General features: G+C 38.9%; 1 protein-coding gene across 1 annotated transcript; it reads right to left on the bottom strand.

The window, feature by feature from the left end:
* Positions 1 to 18,439: 18,439 nt before the first annotated feature.
* On the bottom strand, positions 18,440 to 20,840 carry LOC114308278 (UDP-glucose 6-dehydrogenase 1). Its single transcript, XM_028253840.2, has 2 exons — positions 20,713 to 20,840; positions 18,440 to 20,173 (listed from the first exon to the last, which is right to left on the bottom strand). The coding sequence occupies exon 2, from the start codon at positions 20,151 to 20,153 to the stop codon at positions 18,711 to 18,713; it is 1,443 nt and encodes a 480-aa protein (XP_028109641.2). The 5' UTR covers positions 20,154 to 20,173; positions 20,713 to 20,840; the 3' UTR covers positions 18,440 to 18,710.
* Positions 20,841 to 21,280: the final 440 nt, after the last annotated feature.

The raw sequence follows: 21,280 nt of genomic DNA, 5'->3' as shown, positions 1-21,280 counted from the left end.
GAAACTATTTTCGTGCTTCGTTGCGGTTTGTGAAATTACGAAAAAGGGGCACTAAGTTGGTGATAATTACGAAATGTGACACTTTGAGATTCTGAATCTCGGCGAGTTTTCCGACCAGAAGTAAGATTCTGACAACAAGATGATGATGGTGATGATGATGGTATAGATTGTCCACGTGTAAGTTTATGAAAATGTTACACAAATTAATATAAAAAAATTATATATATTTACTAATGTAAAATTAGAATAAGTAAAATTCTTGAAACACAATAAATAATAATTTTATTTTACATTAGTAAATATATATAATTTTTTTATATAGTACTTTTGATTAATATAAAATAAATAAATGTAATTGATGAATAATTCAAATTTTTTATAATACAATTATTATATTTTTAAAATGTTAAATTTTTAAAATTATTCTTTGATTTAAAATTAAAATAATTTTTTTTTGAGAATATTAATTGTCATGAATTTAAAAGAAGAGTAAAATAAAAAAATTTATATTATTTTAGCTCTTAATTTTTGAAAATAAACTAATATTTTGGAATAATAAAAAATAAAATAAGACACTAATATTTTAAAACAGAAGGAGTATGATAATACTAGAGACTTTTTAAAATATTATCGTTAAATTTATCTAGAGGATCAAATCTTAGTTGATTAATTTCCAAACAAGTCAATAACTGATCAGCTTAATTGATTTAGGAACATCATCATGGTCGTGCTTAGAAAATTGGCTATTTTAGTTAACTATTTGACTTTTTTATTATTTTAGCCTGTCTAAAATAGTTATGTTTAGAAAGTTGATTGATTTTTTTTATAATTATAAATTAAATGTGATATTTTATCTTATTAATTATTCTAACTCATTTTATCTTTTAATGAATTATTTTTCCTCTACCCTCTTTTCAAAGAGGGCCTTATATCCTCAGCTCCTGTTGAGCAACTACTACGTATACAAGTACATCCGCATTTTGATTTGCCTCATGAAAAAGGTGCTTAATCAAGCATTCTATATGGTCAATTTGTATGAGTGTCACAAGCTCGGTGTCTTCGACCACTGATCTATATGGTCAATTTGTATGAGTTCCTTCTTGGATCAAGTTCACCACATCTTGGCAATTTGCTTCACTCTTTGCATCTTATCTTCCATTTTCGTGAATGACAGTTATACGAAGGGATTTGAGTACCAAATAAAAAGTTATTTAATTTATTTTTGTCACATTATTTTTTTATTTTACATCGTTTCATAGTATATTAAAAAAATAAATAAATAACACCCTTGAATAATGGTGTTGTTAACTTATGCCCATATGTTAAAAAATTTTGAAAAATCGTACATTATTATTTATTCTATGCATTTTCATAAAATCTTTTTAAGATTTCTTTCATGTACTTTAATAACCTACGTTAACAAAATTTTAAAATTATTACATATATCTCATACTTATCTCACTTTAACAATATACTAATTAATATTTGTCTCATGGTGATGGTATTCCTCCTTTAATTAATTGATGATGATTGTGCAAATAGGAATACCTAATATTTTCATTTTATAATATTTATTTTTAAAAAAATAAATAATAAGGGTTCGTTTGGGCTGTGGATTAATTTTTTGACTTTTTGATTTTTGACTTTTTTAGTCTGGAGTTAAAAAGCCTCATTTGAAATAGACTTTTTAGCTTTTTTGACTTTTGTAAAAGAAAAAATGAAATGATTATGGTTTGGATGTAACATTTTATCTTATTAGCTAAAAAGCCAATTTTATCTTTTTATGGATATTTTAGTCGAAAAACCCCATTTTGTGATATGCCAAACGAAGGCTAAATGATCTTTATTCTTTATTTTTTTATATACATTTTCATTTGTTTTATTTTTTACATGCATCTATATTAATTGTAGGATAAATTATACTTTACCCCTTTATGTTTGATCACTTTTCCACTTTGACCATTAAAATTTATTTTTCTCACTTTGTCCTTTCATGTTTTAAGGTTTTTCTCCAATTTACTTCTAAAGGTAATTTATGTTCAAAAATAAACATAAAAATATCGCATAATATAAAAAATATATTATTATATTAAGGGCTGGTTTGGCATAGACTATATAATCTATCTTTTTATCTTTTTTTCATCACATCACCTCTCTACTTTTCTGTACATCTTTTCGTAAAAAGACAAAAAGTACACTTTTTTAGGACACTCCAAAAATTTGAATTTGCGTTAGAGGTGTGAGTTATATTGTTGGCTACATATTTTGTAAAAGCCAGTTACAGTTCGACACGTGGCAGAATAAGGGTAATAAAGGAAGGTTATTCAAGCCTTCAATCCTGATCGTACACGTGGCAATAGATATTGGTCCTCACGTGATCTGAGTAACACTAGATCAATAACGGGATGCAAGATGACATAGCTTCAACGGTTACTCATATTCAAATTCAAGTACAAGAGGGAAACTCAACTGCCATTAATGACGTAGTGGAGCTACTTGTAAGGAAGCATGATCAGCGATCATGGAGGAGTAGTTCGACAGTTCGAAGTGCAGTTCGAAGGTCATCACTGACGAGTATAAATAGCAGGGCAGCCCCCAGGAGAAAGGGACTCAGATCATACAAATCAGTCATTTACTTCATATATTTTCTTTTCCAATCTTTTACATTTCCAGTCTTTAAATACCTGTTCTTTAAATACCTGCACTTTAAATACCCGCACTACACTTCGATTCATAGGAGTAGCTTCAAGTAGATTCAAGTAGATTGCTGTTGTAAACCTCTCCGAGGCTGAGTTCGAACCATTGTAAGTGTTCATTTTTATGAAATACTTCAATTGTTCTTCATATTACTGTTATTTATCTTAATTTCTCCTAAGTCAAGCCACCAGTAAAAGTCCTCTTCATTGAGGCTGAAAAGAACTAAAACACAATCGTCTGATAATTGGTTGGCAATCACAATTTCTGTAAGGACTGATTGATCCTTGCTGGCACGCTCATATTCACAAAAATACCCTTCGAAAAGCCAAAAAGCCAACATATATTTTTGGCACGCCCGGTGGGACTTAATTAAAAATGGCTAGAAGAAAACGACGAGGAGAAAATGAACGCTTGGAAGAAGGCGTGGAAGGAGAGGTAGAAATACCAAATCCAGAGGATAATGTAGTAACACATCCTGTGGAAACTCCTATATTGTCAGAACCTATGGTCGAACAGACCAGTACTTCTGGACAAGAACCATATGTTCATATTATTGGACGAAACCAAGGAATTGGACCATCCACTGTGCCATTTACTCAACCAACAAATCCATGGGATGGTTTAGTAGATGCCATGGGACAACAATTAATGAACACAATGGAAAGGTGGGCAACATCCTTTTTGGATCGAATGAATAACCACCAACCAACAAACACAAGACACACGGAGGAAGTTGTAAATGTCCCCCAACAAAGATTGGCTAGAGAAAAACAGCCTATGCAAGTTAATGGACATCCTAATGGTCAAACTAGTACCCAAAACTTTGAAAGACCATCACCTCAGTCTTGGTATGAACCCATTTCAAGGCCTATAGCAGGCCAAAATGCCTCAGTACTTAATAATGAAGCCACACAAGTTGGTGGATCTGGCCAAGTACAAGAAACTGGCATAAGAATGGTTACAAATCCCATGTTCGAAGCCATACCTGGCACAAGGGGGTACACTAATCCCTTATTCGAATTTACACCCGGGGGGTTGGAGGGTTTTCCTACAAATGGCAGAGACACAACACCTGTTTCAGCACCTTTTGCAGGTCCTTTCGTAGGTCATGCTCAAAGAGGTTACCCATACCCTCAACAGCAACCTGCACCGCAAGGACAACCAGCCCCAAATTTACCACCTTATGGACCAAGAGGACCACAAGCACAAGTTTGTCTACCAAATCCTGTGTTTACCCCTCCAGTAGTGGTTCAGCAGGCACAAAATATGGTCCCTAGAGACCAGATTGCTGATATTGTTAGGGAGATATGTGGACCAATGGCTCGGGGGGTCCAGACTCCTATATACAGAAAACCATACCCAGAATGGGTAGATAGGGTACATGAATACCCAAGAGGATTCAGAATACCAGATTTTACTCTATTTTATGGAACTGGAAATCAGTCAACTGTAGAGCATATTGCTAGATTTGCTGCTCAATGCGGTGAATTCACTAATCATGATTATATGAAACTGAGATTATTTCCAAATTCTCTGACTGGAGGAGCATTCGTATGGTACATCAACCTTACACCTGGGTCCATTCAAAATTGGCAACAGATGGAAGAGGCATTCCATGCCCAATTCTTCCAATCAAAGCCAGAAGTTTCTATGGCAGACTTGGCTAGATTGAGTCAAAGGCCTGAGGAAAAGGCTACTCAGTTTATTGCCAGATTTAAAAGGGCTCGGAATAAATGTAGAGTCATTCTCCCAGAGCCAGAGTTTGTCAGATTGGCTCAAAATGGTTTAGAATTCAGGCTTCGAAAGAAGTTTGATTCAACCGAATTCAGAGATTTGGTCGAACTGACCTATAAGGTGTCTCGATATGAAGCATTATTAGAAGAGGAACAAGATCGAAATAATGCATCATATAAGACATATTATAGAGATCCTAATTATGAAATAGATGCAGCAGAGATTATAGGCAAAGAACCTGTAATCTGTGAAGCATTAATTCATAAGGATACAACTATAGACCAGCAGTTTAAAAAGAAAGACTTTCACAGAAAATACTCTTTCGATTTAACAAAAGCAGATGACATCTTTAATCATTTGCTCGCGGCCAATTTCCTTAAGTTACCAAAGGGAGTAAAACTGTCATCTCCAGATGAACTTAAAGGAAAAATATATTGTAAATGGCATAACTCTTGGTCTCACTCGACTAAAAACTACATTGTTTTTCGAGACAGGATCCAGGAGCAGATTCAGAAAGGAAGTCTGAAATTCCCAACCAAAACAGAAAAGATCATGGGGATTGATAGTAACCCGTTTCCAGAAGTTGGAGAAGGCACAGCTAATGTGGTTGTACCAAACTTCCAGAATCTATCTCTGCAGGAATTGGAAGAAGTCAACGTGCAAATGCATACTGCCAACCAGACAACTGCTAAGAAGGAGACTAGAAACCCACCAGCTGTTGGACGAGGTTTCTCACATCAGAAGGAGCAATCTGACGAAGAAGCACTAGATGACAATTCCTTGGAAGCAGCTGTAATGCAGAGGATGTGTCCCAGGTGCAGACTGAGTCATAAATGGTTGAGGGGGCTTCCAGTTGATGGAAAGCAATACTACAGAGATGTTCAAAGACATTCTAAGCCAACCAATACTTACAACAAAAGGCCGTATCCAGGTAGTGATAGGCAGCGACCATCAATGGTTGAACCTGCAGTGGACAGAATGCATGCTAAAGGCAAGAGATCCTTGTATGAGTCTAGACCACCTAACTACTACAGAGTAGAGAGCAGCCATTCTGAAAAAAGGTTGGGGAAGAGTTCAGGTTACGGGATTAAAACCAGGGATTGGCCTCCTAGACTAACCTCACGCAGAACTGAAAGTGGCCACTTTCATCAAAGGCCAGAAACAGACTCGAGACATGAAGTCAGGAACAAGCATCTACCTTCACAGCCAGTTTCGAAGGCGGTTTCGAAGGTAGAAAGAAACAGTTCCACATCTGGATCAGTAGGTTCGTGGGTGCCTGGAGTCCCGGATTGGTTTGTAATGCAAAACAAGCCTAGGGAGGTGCTTGCTTATGGAGATGCTGTAAACCAAGGCAGGATGATCAAGCCTCCTATGGTGGCTCCGAATAACTGGGTGCTGCTTAAACACCCAAAGACGAGGGAACCAGACATGGTCCCAGTCATCTCAAGATCACAGAGGAGAAAAATTCAGCGCAGGTACACCCAGTACCAGAAAGATCTGAAGCAAAGTGGAGAAAATTCTTCACCAGTCAAAACGGAAGGAAGGAAGAACCCAAAGTCAGACCATGCTGCAAAACCGGTTCCACAGTGCAAAGTGGTCTGCAGTCGAGAACAATTGGCTAAGGTTCATGCCGAACTAACAGCCAGAGAGAAGGCTAGTTTAGCTGGATTGGAGAAGGCTCTGATGAAGAGTGATAGTGAGACAGAAGAAGAGATTGGCACAAGCCAAAAGAAAGAAATGATGGAAGAAGAGATGTTCGAGGCCTTCATGGCTGAGCAAACGTTTCTGACTAAAGAGCCAGTTGAGAAAGATCCTTCGAAGGGATCAGTTAGCAATGAAATACCAGAGTGCATCATGCAGGATGTTTCTGAGGAAGTCGATCAAAGTGACCAAGAGGGGAAACAGGTACAGCCAGCCATCCAGTTTGGCTCGTTTCCCCCAGTATCAGTGAACATGGTACACATACTACCACAGGAATTCCAAGCTGGAGATGAGAATCAAGAGGGGCAGGAAGCTGACCCAGTTCAGATCTCTAGTGAAGACTCACAAGCAAGTATGGTGCAAGATAACTTCGAAATGGTTACCCCGATGGAAGATGAATATGAGAGCGAGGAAGTGGTAAGCATCAACCTATCGTATCCATTCGAGTATCCCTCGAATTCCATGACACAACATGTTAAGCCTTTGTACATCAAGGCTTTCTTCGATGGGGTACAACTGAATCGAGTCCTAATAGACAATGGAGCAGCAGTAAACTTGTTGCCAAAATCTTCTTTGAAGAAAATAGGGAAAAGGAATCCCAGGTTGATCCCAACCAGCACAACCATCGCTGGTTTTGCTGGAGATAAGCAAATGGCTCAGGGGATTCTACCCATTAATTTAAGTGTGGGAACCAGGGATTGCATGACAGCATTCTTCGTAATCGACAGTAATGCTAAATATAATGCTTTACTTGGAAGGGACTGGATCCACACTAACAAATGTGTGCCTTCTTCCTTGCATCAGAAAATCATGATGGCTTTAGGCAATGGAGAGACAGAGGAAATCGATGCAGATCCTCAACCCTTCATAGCCTGTGCAGACTTTGCGGAGGCTAAATTGTATATTGAGGGAGTGTCGCCGCTCAGTATACTGATGAAAAATGACGATTCAGCCGAAGTGACGGCTGATGAGGAAGTGGCACACTTGAAGCACTTAGTCCAAAAAAGTGCTGATGAAGAGGTTGTCCTTAGAGATGACAATGATGCCTGGTTATAGGCAAAGAGAGGAACCACAAGAAGCCAAGTCCTTGGCTTTGATTAAATTTTCAGCATTGGATATAAAAGCAATAGTCCAGAAAATTCAGGAGCAAGAGAGAGAGGCCATGATAATTGGCTGCAAACAGCAGCAGCAACAGGCTAGAGTCTTGACTCTTGGTAAGTACTGTGCCTTGGACATTGAAACAAAAGTCCAGGAGATACAGGAAGAGGAAGCCTTGTGGACAGATTTTGTCTATGAGGAGGAAGGCAGAGATATTGAATTAAAGAACCTGGGGGCAGAACCAAGCTTGAAGATTACTTCAAAGGTAGAAGAAACCAGAGGGAGTTCTCATGCACAAGACCCTTTAGAATAAGTAAATCTAGGGGAAGGTTCTGTACAACAGCCCACTTATGTAAGTGCTTGTTTGAATGCTCTGGACAGAAACCAGCTATTGGTTGTTCTGAAAAAATACAAAGATTGCTTTGCATGGTCTTATAATGAACTACCAGAATTGGATAGGTCATTAGTGGAACATAGGCTCCCCATGAAGCCTAATTTCAAGCCTTACAAGCAGAAACCAAGGATGATGAGTCCAGAAGTAATTCAGAAGGTCAAGGAAGAGATCCTTAGACTCCTCAAGGCAGGTTTTATTAGAACAGCCAGGTATGTCGAGTGGCTATCTAATATTGAGCCTGTAGTCAAGAAGAATGGCAAAATGAGGGTATGTATCGATTTCAGAAATTTAAATCTGGCAACTCCCAAAGATGAGTACCCTATGCCTATAGTGGACTTGCTGGTGGACAGTTCAGCAGGTCACCAAGTCTTGTCAATGATGGATGGGCATTCCGGCTATAACCAAATCTGCATTGCAGAGGAAGATATCCACAAGACAGCATTCAGATGTCCTGGGAATATTGGCACCTTTGAATGGGTTAAAATGCCATTTGGTCTAAAGAATGCTAGAGCTACATATCAAAGAGCCATGAACACTATCTTTCATGATCTTATTGGAGGATATTTGGAATGTTATATTGATGACATTGTGGTTAAATCCCAATTCATGGAAGAGCACCTGTTTCACTTAGAAGCAGCTTTTGAAATGATGAGGAAGTTCAAATTAAAGCTCAATTCTCTTAAATATGCTTTTGGTGTATCATCTGGAAATTTCTTGGGCTATGTTGTTCACAAGAAAGGAATACAGATTGATCAGAATAAAGCCAAAGCAATCATTGAAGCCAAACCCCCATCAAGTAAGAAAGAATTACAAAGGTTCCTTGGGCAGGTTAACTTTCTTCGAAGGTTCATTTCTAACACTGCAGGGAAAACTAAAGTATTTTCTTCCTTGTTAAGGCTGAAAGATGAAGAGGAATTTGTGTGGACAGCAGAGCATCAAATTGCTTTCGAAGGTATCAAGGCCTACTTGGCTAACCCTCCAGTGCTGATGCCACCAAAGGGGAACAAGCCCTTGAAGTTGTACATAACTGCAGCAGAGGATTCATTGGGAGCTTTCTTAGCCCAAGACAATGAAGAAGGCAAGGAGCAAGCTATTTATTACCTTAGTAGGTTTTTAAATTCTTGTGAATGTAAATATTCAGCTGTTGAAAAGCTGTGTCTTGCTTTGTATTTTGCTGTAATAAAATTAAGATATTATCTTTTGCCTACAACTGTCTTGGTAATTGCAACCACAGATTTGGTTAAATATATGTTATCTAGACCAATGTTGAGGGGAAGAATTGGCAAATGGATACTTGCCTTATCAGAATTTCATCTAGAATATGTCCCTCAAAGGGCAGTAAAAGGGCAGGTTTTAGCCAATTTCTTGGCAGATCATCCATCTCAAACAGAGAGCCAGGAGATAATGGAACTTGGTATGACCAGTGTTGAGCCATGGCAAATGTGGTTCGATGGGTCGAAAGCAAATGGGTTAATTGGAATTGGTATTGTAATTAAGTCTCCACAGGGAACAGAAACTACCCATGGTTTTAGAGTGGATGAAGCTACTTGTTCAAATAACCAGGCTGAATATGAAGCCTTAATTGTGGGACTAGAGATTCTTATTGGATTACAAGTACATGCAGTTGACATATTTGGAGATTCTCAATTGGTGGTTAACCAAGTGAAAAGAATTTTCAAGTGTCAAAGCATAAGTATCCTGCCATATTATGTTGTTGCATTACATTTGCTTTCTCAGTTTCAAATAGCAAATGTAACCCATGTTTCAAGATTCTTGAACAATAGAGCCAATGATGTGGCTCAAAAAGCTTCGAACTTCAAGAGAAGGGATAATACCCAAAGGGACATAAGCCAAACAACATATCAGAGATTAATACAACCTTTGAATAAAAGAAATGTGATCTTGGAAGTCAATCATAATGACTTACAAGAACAAGATTGGAGGCATCCAATAATGCAGTACTTGGCTGGTCCATCTTCGAAGGCCAGTAGAAAAGTCAAATTGCAGTCTATGCAATATATGATATATGGTAATGCTCTCTACAAAAGGGGGGGAGATGGCTTATTGTTAGAATGTCTAGGCCCGAAAGAAGCATTAACAGCCATGGCTGAGGTTCATGAAGGCATCTGTGGTGCTCATCAACCTGGTGTAAAAATGAGGTGGTTGCTTCGAAGGCATTCCTATTATTGACCAACTATCCTTAAAGACTGCATAGAATATGCAAGGGGGTGTCAGGCATGTCAAAAGCATGGCACAATAAGGCACGTGCCCATAACTGACCTACATGCAATAGTGAAGCCTTGGCCATTCAGAGGGTGGGCCATGGATATGATAGGAAAAATACACCCACCTTCTTCGAAACATCATTGTTTCATTCTAGTGGCCACTGACTACTTCACTAAATGGGTCGAAGCTAAGCCATACAAGGCTGTAGACCAAACAGAGGTTATTGGTTTTATTAAAGATTTGATCCATAGATTTGGCATCCCGCAAACCATAACAGTTGATAATGGAACTGTGTTTGATGGGAAGATGGTGAAGTCTTTTGTGGCAGAATTTGGAATTAGTCTTGTTAATTCCACACCCTATTATGCACAAGCTAATGGTCAAGCTGAGTCATCCAATAAGTCCTTGAAAAAAGGAATACAAAAGGTTGTGGAAGACAATCCCAGGGATTGGCATAACCTATTATTGGATGTTCTATGGGCATATAGAACCTCACCAAGGTCAAGCACAGGAGTCACTCCCTATGCCTTGGTGTATGGACATGATGCAGTCTTACCAGTAGAGATTAATGTTAAATCTTTGAGAGTAAGATGTCAAGATCAATTGAATCCTGAACAATACCATCAAAGTATGTGCTTAGAATTAGAAGGCATAGATGAAGCCAGAATTTTGGCATTAAATAGCATTCTTTTCCAAAAGAAGAAAGCAGCCAAGAATTATAATAAGAAAGTCAAACACATTGGCTTTGATGAAGGTGATTTGGTATGGAAGACAATACTCCCAATTGGGATTAAAAGTCATAAGTTTGGCAAATGGTCACCTAACTGGGAAGGACCATATCAAATTCATAGGGTTCTGCCTTTTGGAGCATACCATTTAAGAAATTTGAATGGTTATGTACATCCCAAAAAGATTAATGGCAGATATTTAAAACCTTATTTTCCAACCATTTGGGAAACACAAGGGATAGAGTGAATACCATATGCAAAAACACAAGCTTGCTCAAATGATATACAAAATATTGTGCTTTCATAAAGAATCAAGTACATTGTGCCACAAATTGGCCCAAAAATCATTACAATGCTTTAATTATTTTTGTACAATAGCTTTCCTATTGCTAAGGGAAGGAAATAATTGAATAGCTGCAGCCATGTTTTCTTTTCGATCAGCCAGCCCTTGATTGGTGATGTGCAGTTTCTTATCAGTTCGAACCAAGACTTGGTTTACTGCGGCTAACTCCTCTTCAAGCTGAGCTTTCTTCTCCAGAAGTTGGACTCGAAAGTGGGAGGCAAAAGAGTGTTGTTCTTTCAGAGTTGATACTTCAGTATGCACTTGAGAAACAAAACTCTGGTCCTTAGCCAGCTTCTCATCCGCAGTCTTAGCAGCATGGCAAATGTTGAGATAAAAATCAATAGTAGCTGCAGCCTGTGATAGATGACTTGAGACACTCATGGCAGACCGCTCAGTAATATTACAGCATTGAAGGAACCCATTCCTGATGATAGGCCTTTGTAGAGCCTCGAAGGGGATCCTTGAAAAAGAAGTCAGCAGTTGCAAGCATGTGTCCAAATCTACTGAAGGTGCAAAAGGCTTGTTGCTGGAGGACGGAGAATTCTTGAAGATTTCCAGTAGGGAGTCAGCCAAGGCTAATGGCTCAGCTTCAGCAGTAGAGGTGGGAGAGGTAGAAGGTATGTCAAAGAGACTAGCTAGTCTTCCTTCAAAGATGTCTACCTCGTCCCTTGACATGAAGGGCATAGAGAGTGTTGTGGTGGAAGACACAAAAGGCTGCATGGGGATGGGAGAAACGGATGGAGCATCTTTGGCAGCCTCTATGGTCTTGGCCACCAGCAAATCAAGTGAAGAGGGGCTGGAAGTGGGCATTGGTGATGAGCCATGAATTGAAGAGCTACTAGTGTTCTCTGTGGAAGAATCAACTGCCACTGGGAATGGAGCAACAGTTGGAGTTTCTGTAAAGGATGGAAAAAGAGCAAGGCTCGAAGGAAAAGTAGACTGAGGTAGGTCACGAGCCAAAAAAGGGAGGTATGGCTTTAATCCAAGAAAAGGAGATGCAGGGATACTGGGACTTAAGGAAGGTACGTCAAATATAGGCTTTGGAAGTGGAAGTACGACTCGAACAACCCTGACATTCTGCATTTGATCAACCTCAACCGAAATTGAGGAAGGCCTTATTGGAAAGGTGAGTGCAGTAGTTGTCGCTGCAAAAGGAAGAAATACAGAACAATGTTAAACTTCAATACCACAAGCCGACAAAGTAAAAAACAGCAGAGGTATGAAAGAAATTACTTGTTCCAGAGGCACTGGTACTGATGGGAGAACTGCGGAGAGAATAGTGTCCAGCAGTCCGTTGTTTTCTGGCTAGTTCCCTTTGCAATGCATCGGCAGCAGCAGCTCTCTCTCTTAAAATTTGTTTTTGCTGTCTTTTCTCAGCCCTTTCAAAGACGACTATGGCTTTGGAATGTTCTTGTTCCACGGCCTTGGCGGCTGCCTCATGAAGGGGATCTTCAACCAAGGCAGTAGTTGAAGCAGTCATTTTCCTTCTCTTTCCTATGGCTTGGGCAATTGTCTCCGAATCAGAATCATCATCAAAGTTGGAAGGGGAGATATCAAACTCAGAAGAAGAGACAGTAATCTTTCTTCTCTTTTTTCTTTGAATTGGCTTTGTCTGCCCCTCAATTGTTTTCTCAGCTCCTTCAGCCTGAGGTTCGGATTCCTTAAAAATAATCTCCTCCTCTACTTTCCTAATGGTTGTCTCTTCTTGGGGCAAATCAATCGCCTTTTTTCTCCTCATCAAGGGTGACTCATGCTCTTGATCTTTTGCATCTTCTTTTTCTTCTTCTTGCACCTTAATTGTTTTCTTCTCAGGCTCAAGCAGTCTCTGCTTCTTTTGTTTCTGATTACCTTCAACTAAATAAACTTCCATATTACTCACCCACCAACTCTGATATCTCTTCAAAAAGGAGCCTTGAGGTATGAAAGGGATATACTCAAAAGTGGCCAGATCATCCATAAACTTGAAGGTTGCCTCTTCTAGCCTTGACTTTCGAACCTTCAAATCTCTCTTGGTCAGAGTTAGGTTGGTGTTGCTGCAGAGAGGTATTGGAACTCCTTGTGTGAGGCCAAATTGTCTAGCAAATTGAGCAGGACAATAAGGCTCAGCTATGCATTTATAGGCTCTGGGGTTGGTGGTCCCAATAAACAGTTTTCTAGGGATCAGTAGGGAAGCCCACATATCTTTGTGAATAGGCAAGGCACAGAGCCTGTCACTAAGGAAGTGATTCAACCAGGCTGGACCTACGCTAGCTTCGAAGGGACGAAAACGGTGATCATGAAGAGCAGCTGGTAGTTGACGAAAGAAGGAGAAATAAAAGGCAAAAGTAGCTGGATAAAGTGAAGCATTGGCTAGTTTTATGCCATGAGTGAGAGAGTGTAGCCCAGAAGATTTAAGGCATTTGGATTGTAGTTCAGTAAAATAGGCAAAGAGCCAAAGTTGAAGGATCCAAAATGGTCCCCCTTGACTAGCATCTAAAGGTTTCTCACAAAAGAGGGAACAAACTCTATATACATGACCCAGAATGTATGGGGCTAAGGCCACTCTTTTCTGCAAAACCAAGGCTTTGGCAAGAGGAGCAAATTCAGGCATGATTCTTTGGGAGGAGGTGCAGAATAGAAATTTGCAAAGCCAATATAATAAAAAGGAAAAGAATTCCCTATCAGTTACTGGACCCACTCTTTTGTTCTCAGCTCTAACAAAATCACTGTAAGATGAATTAAGAAAGGGGAGGGAGAAAGGGACTGCTAAGTCAGGAAAATCTGGTGTGATGGGGGTACCAATGGGAGATACTCCTAATAGATGGCAAATATCAAGAACAGTGGGGGCCATCATCCCACATCTGAATTGAAAGAAATTGAAGACGGGGTTCCAAAAGCACAAAGCAGTAGGAACTAGGAAAGGGTCCTCTGAGATAGTTACCCTAGATAGTCGAAGGGCATCGAGGAGGCAGAGCTCTTGGAGATCCAGTGTCTTAGCAGGAATGATCCGATCATACCATTCTTGCCATTCCGGTCTTATCGTGGGCCAGCATCGATGAGGACGATTGCTTTTCCAGTTCTTCCAGTCAAGGCCACCTTCATAAAGGAGACGTTGGTCCACCAGACGCGGATAAAAGGTTGGGAGCTCAGTAAGGACTTCCTTGAAAATTGGTCAGAGCACGTAGTTCTGCTGCTCATGATGACGAGGGACGAAGATACACCCATCGATAGCGCTTTTCTCTCCAGCCTTGTACTTCTCACATTCTGCGTCAATAAGCCTCTTCAAAGCTAAAGATGAGCCTACGCGCTCTGGGGCTGGCACCTTTTGTGAAGAAGAAGCCATTGATGATACACTCTTCAGAAGATGAAGACCAAAGCAAAGAGGAACCAGTAGAGAGAAGGGTTTGTAAAAGGCAAGAGATTTCGGAACACGAAACGAGAGGGTTTTAAAATCTTTGTGTCTGAAATTATACCCCATGAGTCGTTAAGTACTAAAAGTACGAATGCGAGGAATCTCTTCCAATATTGATAGTTTTGGAGGGAAGAGCTTATTCCGGAATTGGGGCCAGCTTCGAAATGAAATATTTGGCTTCGAAGACAAGATGTTGGCGCCAAAAAATCAAATAACAACGGCTTCGAAATACATAAGCCGGCTTCGAAGCCTATTATATGCGTAAAGGTGCTAAATTGCTTGATTATTGGTCTATTTTAAAGGGTTTAAAGACCTGTTTAACGACCTTCGGAGCAAACCCTAATATTCTCTGAGTATGAGAAACACTGTTCAAAGCATCAAAACCAATTGTTGGTTTTTTATTCATATTACTCTTCGAAGAAAAAACTGGTCAATTTGAAATTGATTGATTATTTTAACCATGACCATATGTTGGTTATAATTGTTTTGAGGGGTAATATTGTTAAAATTTAAAGCAATTAGTTCCAGACGATATCGACCAGAATTGTCAATTTTACTCCACAAATTGGAATAAGACATGTTGGTTCTTTTAGTACTTCACTAAACAATTGACTTGAAGGATGAGATTGTTCAATTCGAAGTTATGAGTTGGCTTTTAGAGATGAAAGGAAACAGAGTCAAACAGTGTTAAGTACAGAAAGACTTTGTTTATATTAAAGCCAAGGTGATTACATTAAGTAACCCTATCTGGGTACAAATTCAAGTTCAAAAAAATAAGGAATAGAATAAATAATAAGGTCATGAAATTTTGTCCAGCAATGGTCAATAAATTTCTGTTCTTTCTTTATTATTTCTTCTATCTCTTCTAAAGTTGGTTGCATAAGTTGATGAGCTCTCACTTCATAATAGAGTTCTTCAGCCTTTGTTTCGAAAGCTTCTTCCCTCGATTTTTGTTCCAATTCATCTATAACCAAATCATCCCAGTACGCAGAATCTTTATTCTTGAAGTCATCGAACTCTTCGATAAAATTCTCTGCTTCATACTGGGCATGAATTCAGAGAGATAAAAGTTGATTCAGATTTTGGATGGTGATCTTAGAATTCTGATGCCAGTAGAGGAGCACTGGGAGTTGGTCCAAAAACAAATGGAGCTCTGCTTGAGCAAGAGGGTTGAGAACATGACCCCTATTCAGGACATCACAAGCCCATTGAAAGTTCTTAAGAGGAATGTCATCCTCAAGAACATTAAAGGGCAAGTGGGAGAAAGCCGCGAGCAAAAGTTGAGCTTGCTTTCGCTCGGCTGGAGAAGGGGGTGACGGAGGTTGGTAAGGTGGAAAAACTTTGTCCATTGGAAGGGCAAGTCTTAGTTTCTCTGTCCAGGAAAGGATGGGAGAAGGAGAAGGAGAAGATGGTCCTGCTTCGGAAGATGGGAAGAGAATAGATGGTTCTGCTTCAGAAGACAAAGGGGAAGGAGCAGGTGTTTCTATCTCAGAAGATGTAGAAGAAGGTGTGGATGCTTCTATCATGGGAGATGGCACGGGAGCAGGAGGAACAAAGGCATTAATATAATCAAGCCAATCAGAACAACAAATCTTCGCCTTCTTGGCTAAGAATGAAGGGGTGTACCCTTGTGCTTCCTCTGGGCGCTGGGCAGGGTGTATTATCTTTGTAGGCATGGAAGAAGTATACCAAGCCACAAGCAGAGTCTCCTCCAAGCTACGTCGAAGGTCAATGGGCACGTAAGGGTAGACCACTGAGCTTCGAGCGTAGGAGGGAAACTCCAAGGGGTCAGTAAACTCAACAAAATGGTGATTGATTCGCTCCCTTAAATCATAAGTCTCAGGAGTTGACCAGCTTGTCCAGCCAGAAGCCCCAGAGGATGAAAAGGTTACAGCTTCATCCCATGCAGAGGTCTGTGAAGAAGAGTTTCCTAGATCCATATTTGCAACTTGTCAAAGCAAAGGCTTAAGGGTAGTTCGGTCAGAATACAAAGGGAGCTTAGGGGAAGAACTCCTTGTATCTGTAAGTTTGTAAACCAAGGGATTAAAGGCAATGTGTTCATAGTCCAAAGGTTTATAATCTGCAAAAGCCTCCATTACCTGAATAGAGAAGGGCGGGTAAAGGTGGCTAATGAATGCGTGGAGGTTCTTTCGAGGGGGAACAACATCACTCAAAGGCTCTTCATATGCTTGATCAATAGAAAGGGAAGTTGATGCAGCCATAGCCTGTTCGAATACTAAGGTATTGGGATGTTCGACGAGTTAATGCAGATGATCTCCAAATGGATGACGGTTGTGTTTCCAGAATATGGACTCCATACACGTTCTAGAGGCGCGGGAAAACTGTAATCCACTAATATCGCCAAGTATTGGGTATATTAGTGCGGGGGGTAATGTTGGCTACATATTTTGTAAAAGCCAGTTACAGTTCGACACGTGGCAGAATAAGGGTAATAAAGGAAGGTTATTCAAGCCTTCAATCCTGATCGTACACGTGGCAATAGATATTGGTCCTCACGTGATCTGAGTAACACTAGATCAATAACGGGATGCAAGATGACATAGCTTCAACGGTTACTCATATTCAAATTCAAGTACAAGAGGGAAACTCAACTGCCATTAATGACGTAGTGGAGCTACTTGTAAGGAAGCATGATCAGCGATCATGGAGGAGCAGTTCGACAGTTCGAAGTGCAGTTCGAAGGTCATCACTGACGAGTATAAATAGCAGGGCAGCCCCCAGGAGAAAGGGACTCAGATCATACAAATCAGTCATTTACTTCATATATTTTCTTTTCCAGTCTTTTACATTTCCAGTCTTTAAATACCTGTTCTTTAAATACCTGCACTTTAAATACCCGCACTACACTTCGATTCATAGGAGTAGCTTCAAGTAGATTCAAGTAGATTGCTGTTGTAAACCTCTCCGAGGCTGAGTTCGAACCATTGTAAGTGTTCATTTTTATGAAATACTTCAATTGTTCTTCATATTACTGTTATTTATCTTAATTTCTCCTAAGTCAAGCCACCAGTAAAAGTCATCTTCATTGAGGCTGAAAAGAACTAAAACACAATCGTCTGATAATTGGTTGGCAGTCACAATTTCTGTAAGGACTGATTGATCCTTGCTGGCACGCTCATATTCACAAAAATACCCTTCGAAAAGCCAAAAAGCCAACATATATATAATAAAATATTTTTATATCACATGACTATCAATGTGTCATTTTCTACTTAATTTTTAACATAAATTAGTTTAAAGAGTAAATTGAGAAAAATTTGAAACATGAAGAGTTAAAATGAGAAAAAATAAACTTTAAAAACCAGAGTGAAAAAGTAGCTAAATATAAAGGGGACAAAATATAATTTATCCATTAATTGTGTCTAAAAAGTTTAAATAAATAAAATTGACTAAATATGGAGAAAAAAATTCGTTAAAGACAAATAAAAATACATATAAAAACAAAATTTGAAAAAATCAAACTAAACAGAATAGAGGTATTGCGGCGTCCACAGACTTCAGCAGCCCCATTATTCCCCAACCACTAGAAAGCAAGGTGCTAATCAATCACATCAGCAAATGTAGGATTACTGAAGAGGAATTGTTTTATTTGTATTTGAGAAATATATTTTAAGATAAAAAATATAAAAATTTGTTTAGTTTGATTTTTTTTTAAAGATGTTTGAAAAATTATTTTGAGAGAGAGTTTTGAAAAAAATAATTGATTTGATGTGTATGAGAGAGAAATTTATTGGGAAGACTTGTAAATCAAACAAGTTTTGAAAAAAAATTTTGAAAAAATTTATTTGGTTTAATTACTTTTAAAAATTTATTTGTAGAGAATTTTTCCTAAAATTTTTTGAGAAACACAAAATTTTTTGAGAAACACAAACCAAACAAGGCCAATAAACATCCTCTCTCCCATCCCCAGTGAGTTACTATGAATGATGTGCAAGTTGAAAGTAGTTCTTCACTAGATGAAAGCTGCAAAGCATTTCAAAAGGTTTTTAACCTTCCATAGTTGACCACAAAAGCTAAACTTACCCAGATCTAATCAGCAAAATTGAAGCCATTGAAGTCAATAGAATGAAACAAAAACAAGAAGTTGAACACTAGTATACAGATGGTTTCCAAAATACCATCATTTCAATAGCAAATTAAACAAAATGTAGTACAAATCAAGTTCTATTACAAAAAACAAGTAACAAACAGGAGGGTAATTATTTGAATGCAATGTGAACCAAAAACATGGGGTGTCACAAATAAATCTTCAACAAAGCATCAGAAATGTATTTAAAATTTGAACAAAAAAAAGGAATTGTAAAAAGAATCAGATTGCCTGCCTCGAAACTATAGTTTCTTTGATTGAGCACGAGCCAAATGATCCGAGCATCTTCATTATGCCACGGCTGGCATGTCCTTGAGCCATGCATCCAGAGGCTTACCAATTGAGTACACAATGAAACCAATCTCCCTCAGTTTATCCGCATTCACAACGTTCCTACCATCAAAAACAAAAGCTGGCTTCTGCATATTGTCATATATCCTCTGGAAATCAAGAGTCTTGAACTCATCCCACTCGGTGAGAATGCAAATACCATGAGCTTCTTTTGTTGCCTCATAGGCGTCCCAAACCACACTGACTTGCTTCACAGTGGTGGGACTCATTGGCTGGAGGTGTAGAGGATGGTCCCAATCAAACTTGTTCATTGTAAGGTCCCTCTGGATTTGATCCTCGGTGACTTGTGGGTCATATATGCTCACTCGGGCCTTGTCCCCTAATAGCCCCTTGCACACATCAATAGCCGGGGTCTCTCGGGTATCACCCGTATCCTTCTTGAAGGCGAACCCAAGAATGGCAATCTTCTTGTTTGCAACTGTGTTAAACATAGAGGAAACAACACGGTTCACAAAGCGACTTTTCTGATAATCATTAATTTTGATGACTTGTTTCCAATATTCCGCCACTTCTGGAAGGCCATTGCATTCGCAAATATAAACCAGGTTCAAGATATCCTTCTGGAAGCAAGAGCCACCAAAACCAACACTAGCATTCAGGAACTTGGGACCAATCCTAGAGTCTGTACCCACGGCATATGACACCTGCGTCACATCTGCTCCGGTAGCCTCACACAGAGCAGACATGGCATTAACAGATGAGATTCTCTGGGCCAAGAAAGCGTTGGCAGCGAGCTTAGAGAGCTCTGCAGACCACAGATTGGTGCATAAGATACGGTCTTCGGGGACCCAATGGGAATAGACAGCCTTCAATGCTTGGATTGCTTTCTGGCCTTCTGGGGTATCCCTGCCTCCAATAAGGACCCTGTCAGGGCGGAGAAGATCTTGGATTGCAGTCCCCTCTGCAAGGAACTCTGGGTTTGAGAGAATTTGAAAGTTAATTCCCTTGCTGTTGTGGGTCAGAATTTTTTCTATTGCCTCGGCTGTTTTGACAGGGACTGTTGATTTCTCAACTACTATTTTATCAGATTTTGACACATCAGCAATCATGCGAGCTGCGCTCTCCCAGTATGTCAAATCTGCAGCTTTGCCTGCTCCAAGGCCCCTGGTCTTGGTTGGCGTGTTGACAGAAACAAAGACTATATCAGCTTCGCATACATGTTTCTCCACATCAGTGCTGAAGAAGAGGTTCTTGCCGCGGCACTGCTTCACCACATCATCAAGACCTGGCTCATAGATGGGGAGCTGATCACTGTTCCAGGCTGTGATTCGAGGTACAGAAATATCAACTACAGCTACTTCAATGGATGGGCACTTGAGGGCTATCATTGCCATGGTAGGGCCCCCAACATACCCAGCTCCAATGCAGCAAATTTTCACCATTTTCCTTCTCTATCTAGAACCTGGACAAAGAATAATGTATATGAGAAAAGACACACACACACACACACTAACTAGATTCAAGATGAGATGGCCACTGATGATTAGGTACAAACAACAGGTTTAGTATGTCAAATTAAAACTAGAATTGGAATAATAGCAGCATGAATGTTTTTTGTTCTTCTATTTACAGCATTTGTGAACTTAATTGTCATAACTTCGACCAGATCCAACAACAAAACAATTCATAATTGAGCTAAGAAGTCGATTAAACAGTAGAGATTTATAGATCGAGTACTAAATAGCAGAAATGACAACACAGATCTGGGGATTCTAACTAAAAAGAACAAACAAATAGAAGATCCGTAGTTAAAAACACATTATTATTATTATTATTATTATTATTATTATTATTATTATTAGCACAGAAATCATCAGCTCAAATCAGAAACAATACGTAAAAAAACAAAAAAATACTTCGCCATGAGACGATTGAAGTTCATGAAACAGATCAAATGAGTGAAGTTTTGAGCATCAAGTTTGAATTGAGATTGAAACTAACCTCGTTTCCGAAGAATATCAAGATGGAGAGAGAGAGAGAGTCAATGAGAGAGAGGAAGAGCAAGTAAAATATGAAATGAAGGAGAGCGGGGACCTTTATTATATAGTGGTTGCGGATCCTGGATCTACCCTTCGGATTTTACCCTGGATCTGGAAAGCCCAACACACACAAATCAGTTTTTATTTATTTATTTTTTAAAAATAATTTTATCATTAGTGAATTTTTTTTTAATATTTTAGTTAGATTTTTTTTTTTTTAATTTTAGATGTACTTAGGAGTAAAATATTTGTAAATCCTTTGAAAATATTTGTTTGGGATGTGCGACTTTTTGGTTAAAAAAATAAAGAAAAAAAATTATATATTTGGGATAACTTTTTAACATTTTACGAAAAGATGTATAATAAAATATTGTAATAAAATTAAAATGATCATTTTACCCTTTTGACTTTTTTACTTTTTGGGTAGTTAAATTCAAATGACAAAATAATAATTTTGCCTCAGTGACTTCTCTCACAAGGTACCCTTGAATAGTATAGACTTTTTAATTTTTTTAGTAACATTTTAACTT

Source organism: Camellia sinensis, chromosome 4, assembly GCF_055761805.1.
Source record: "Camellia sinensis isolate YWXY chromosome 4, ASM5576180v1, whole genome shotgun sequence".
NCBI lineage: Eukaryota > Viridiplantae > Streptophyta > Magnoliopsida > Ericales > Theaceae > Camellia > Camellia sinensis.
The sequence above is the reverse complement of the archived record's forward strand: the minus strand, read 5'-3'. Positions and strand labels throughout refer to the sequence as shown.

What these genes read in the sequence shown, in the direction of transcription:
- LOC114308278 (XM_028253840.2), bottom strand. Translation starts at nt 20,153, where the DNA reads ATGGTGAAAATTTGCTGCATTGGAGCTGGGTATGTTGGGGGCCCTACC.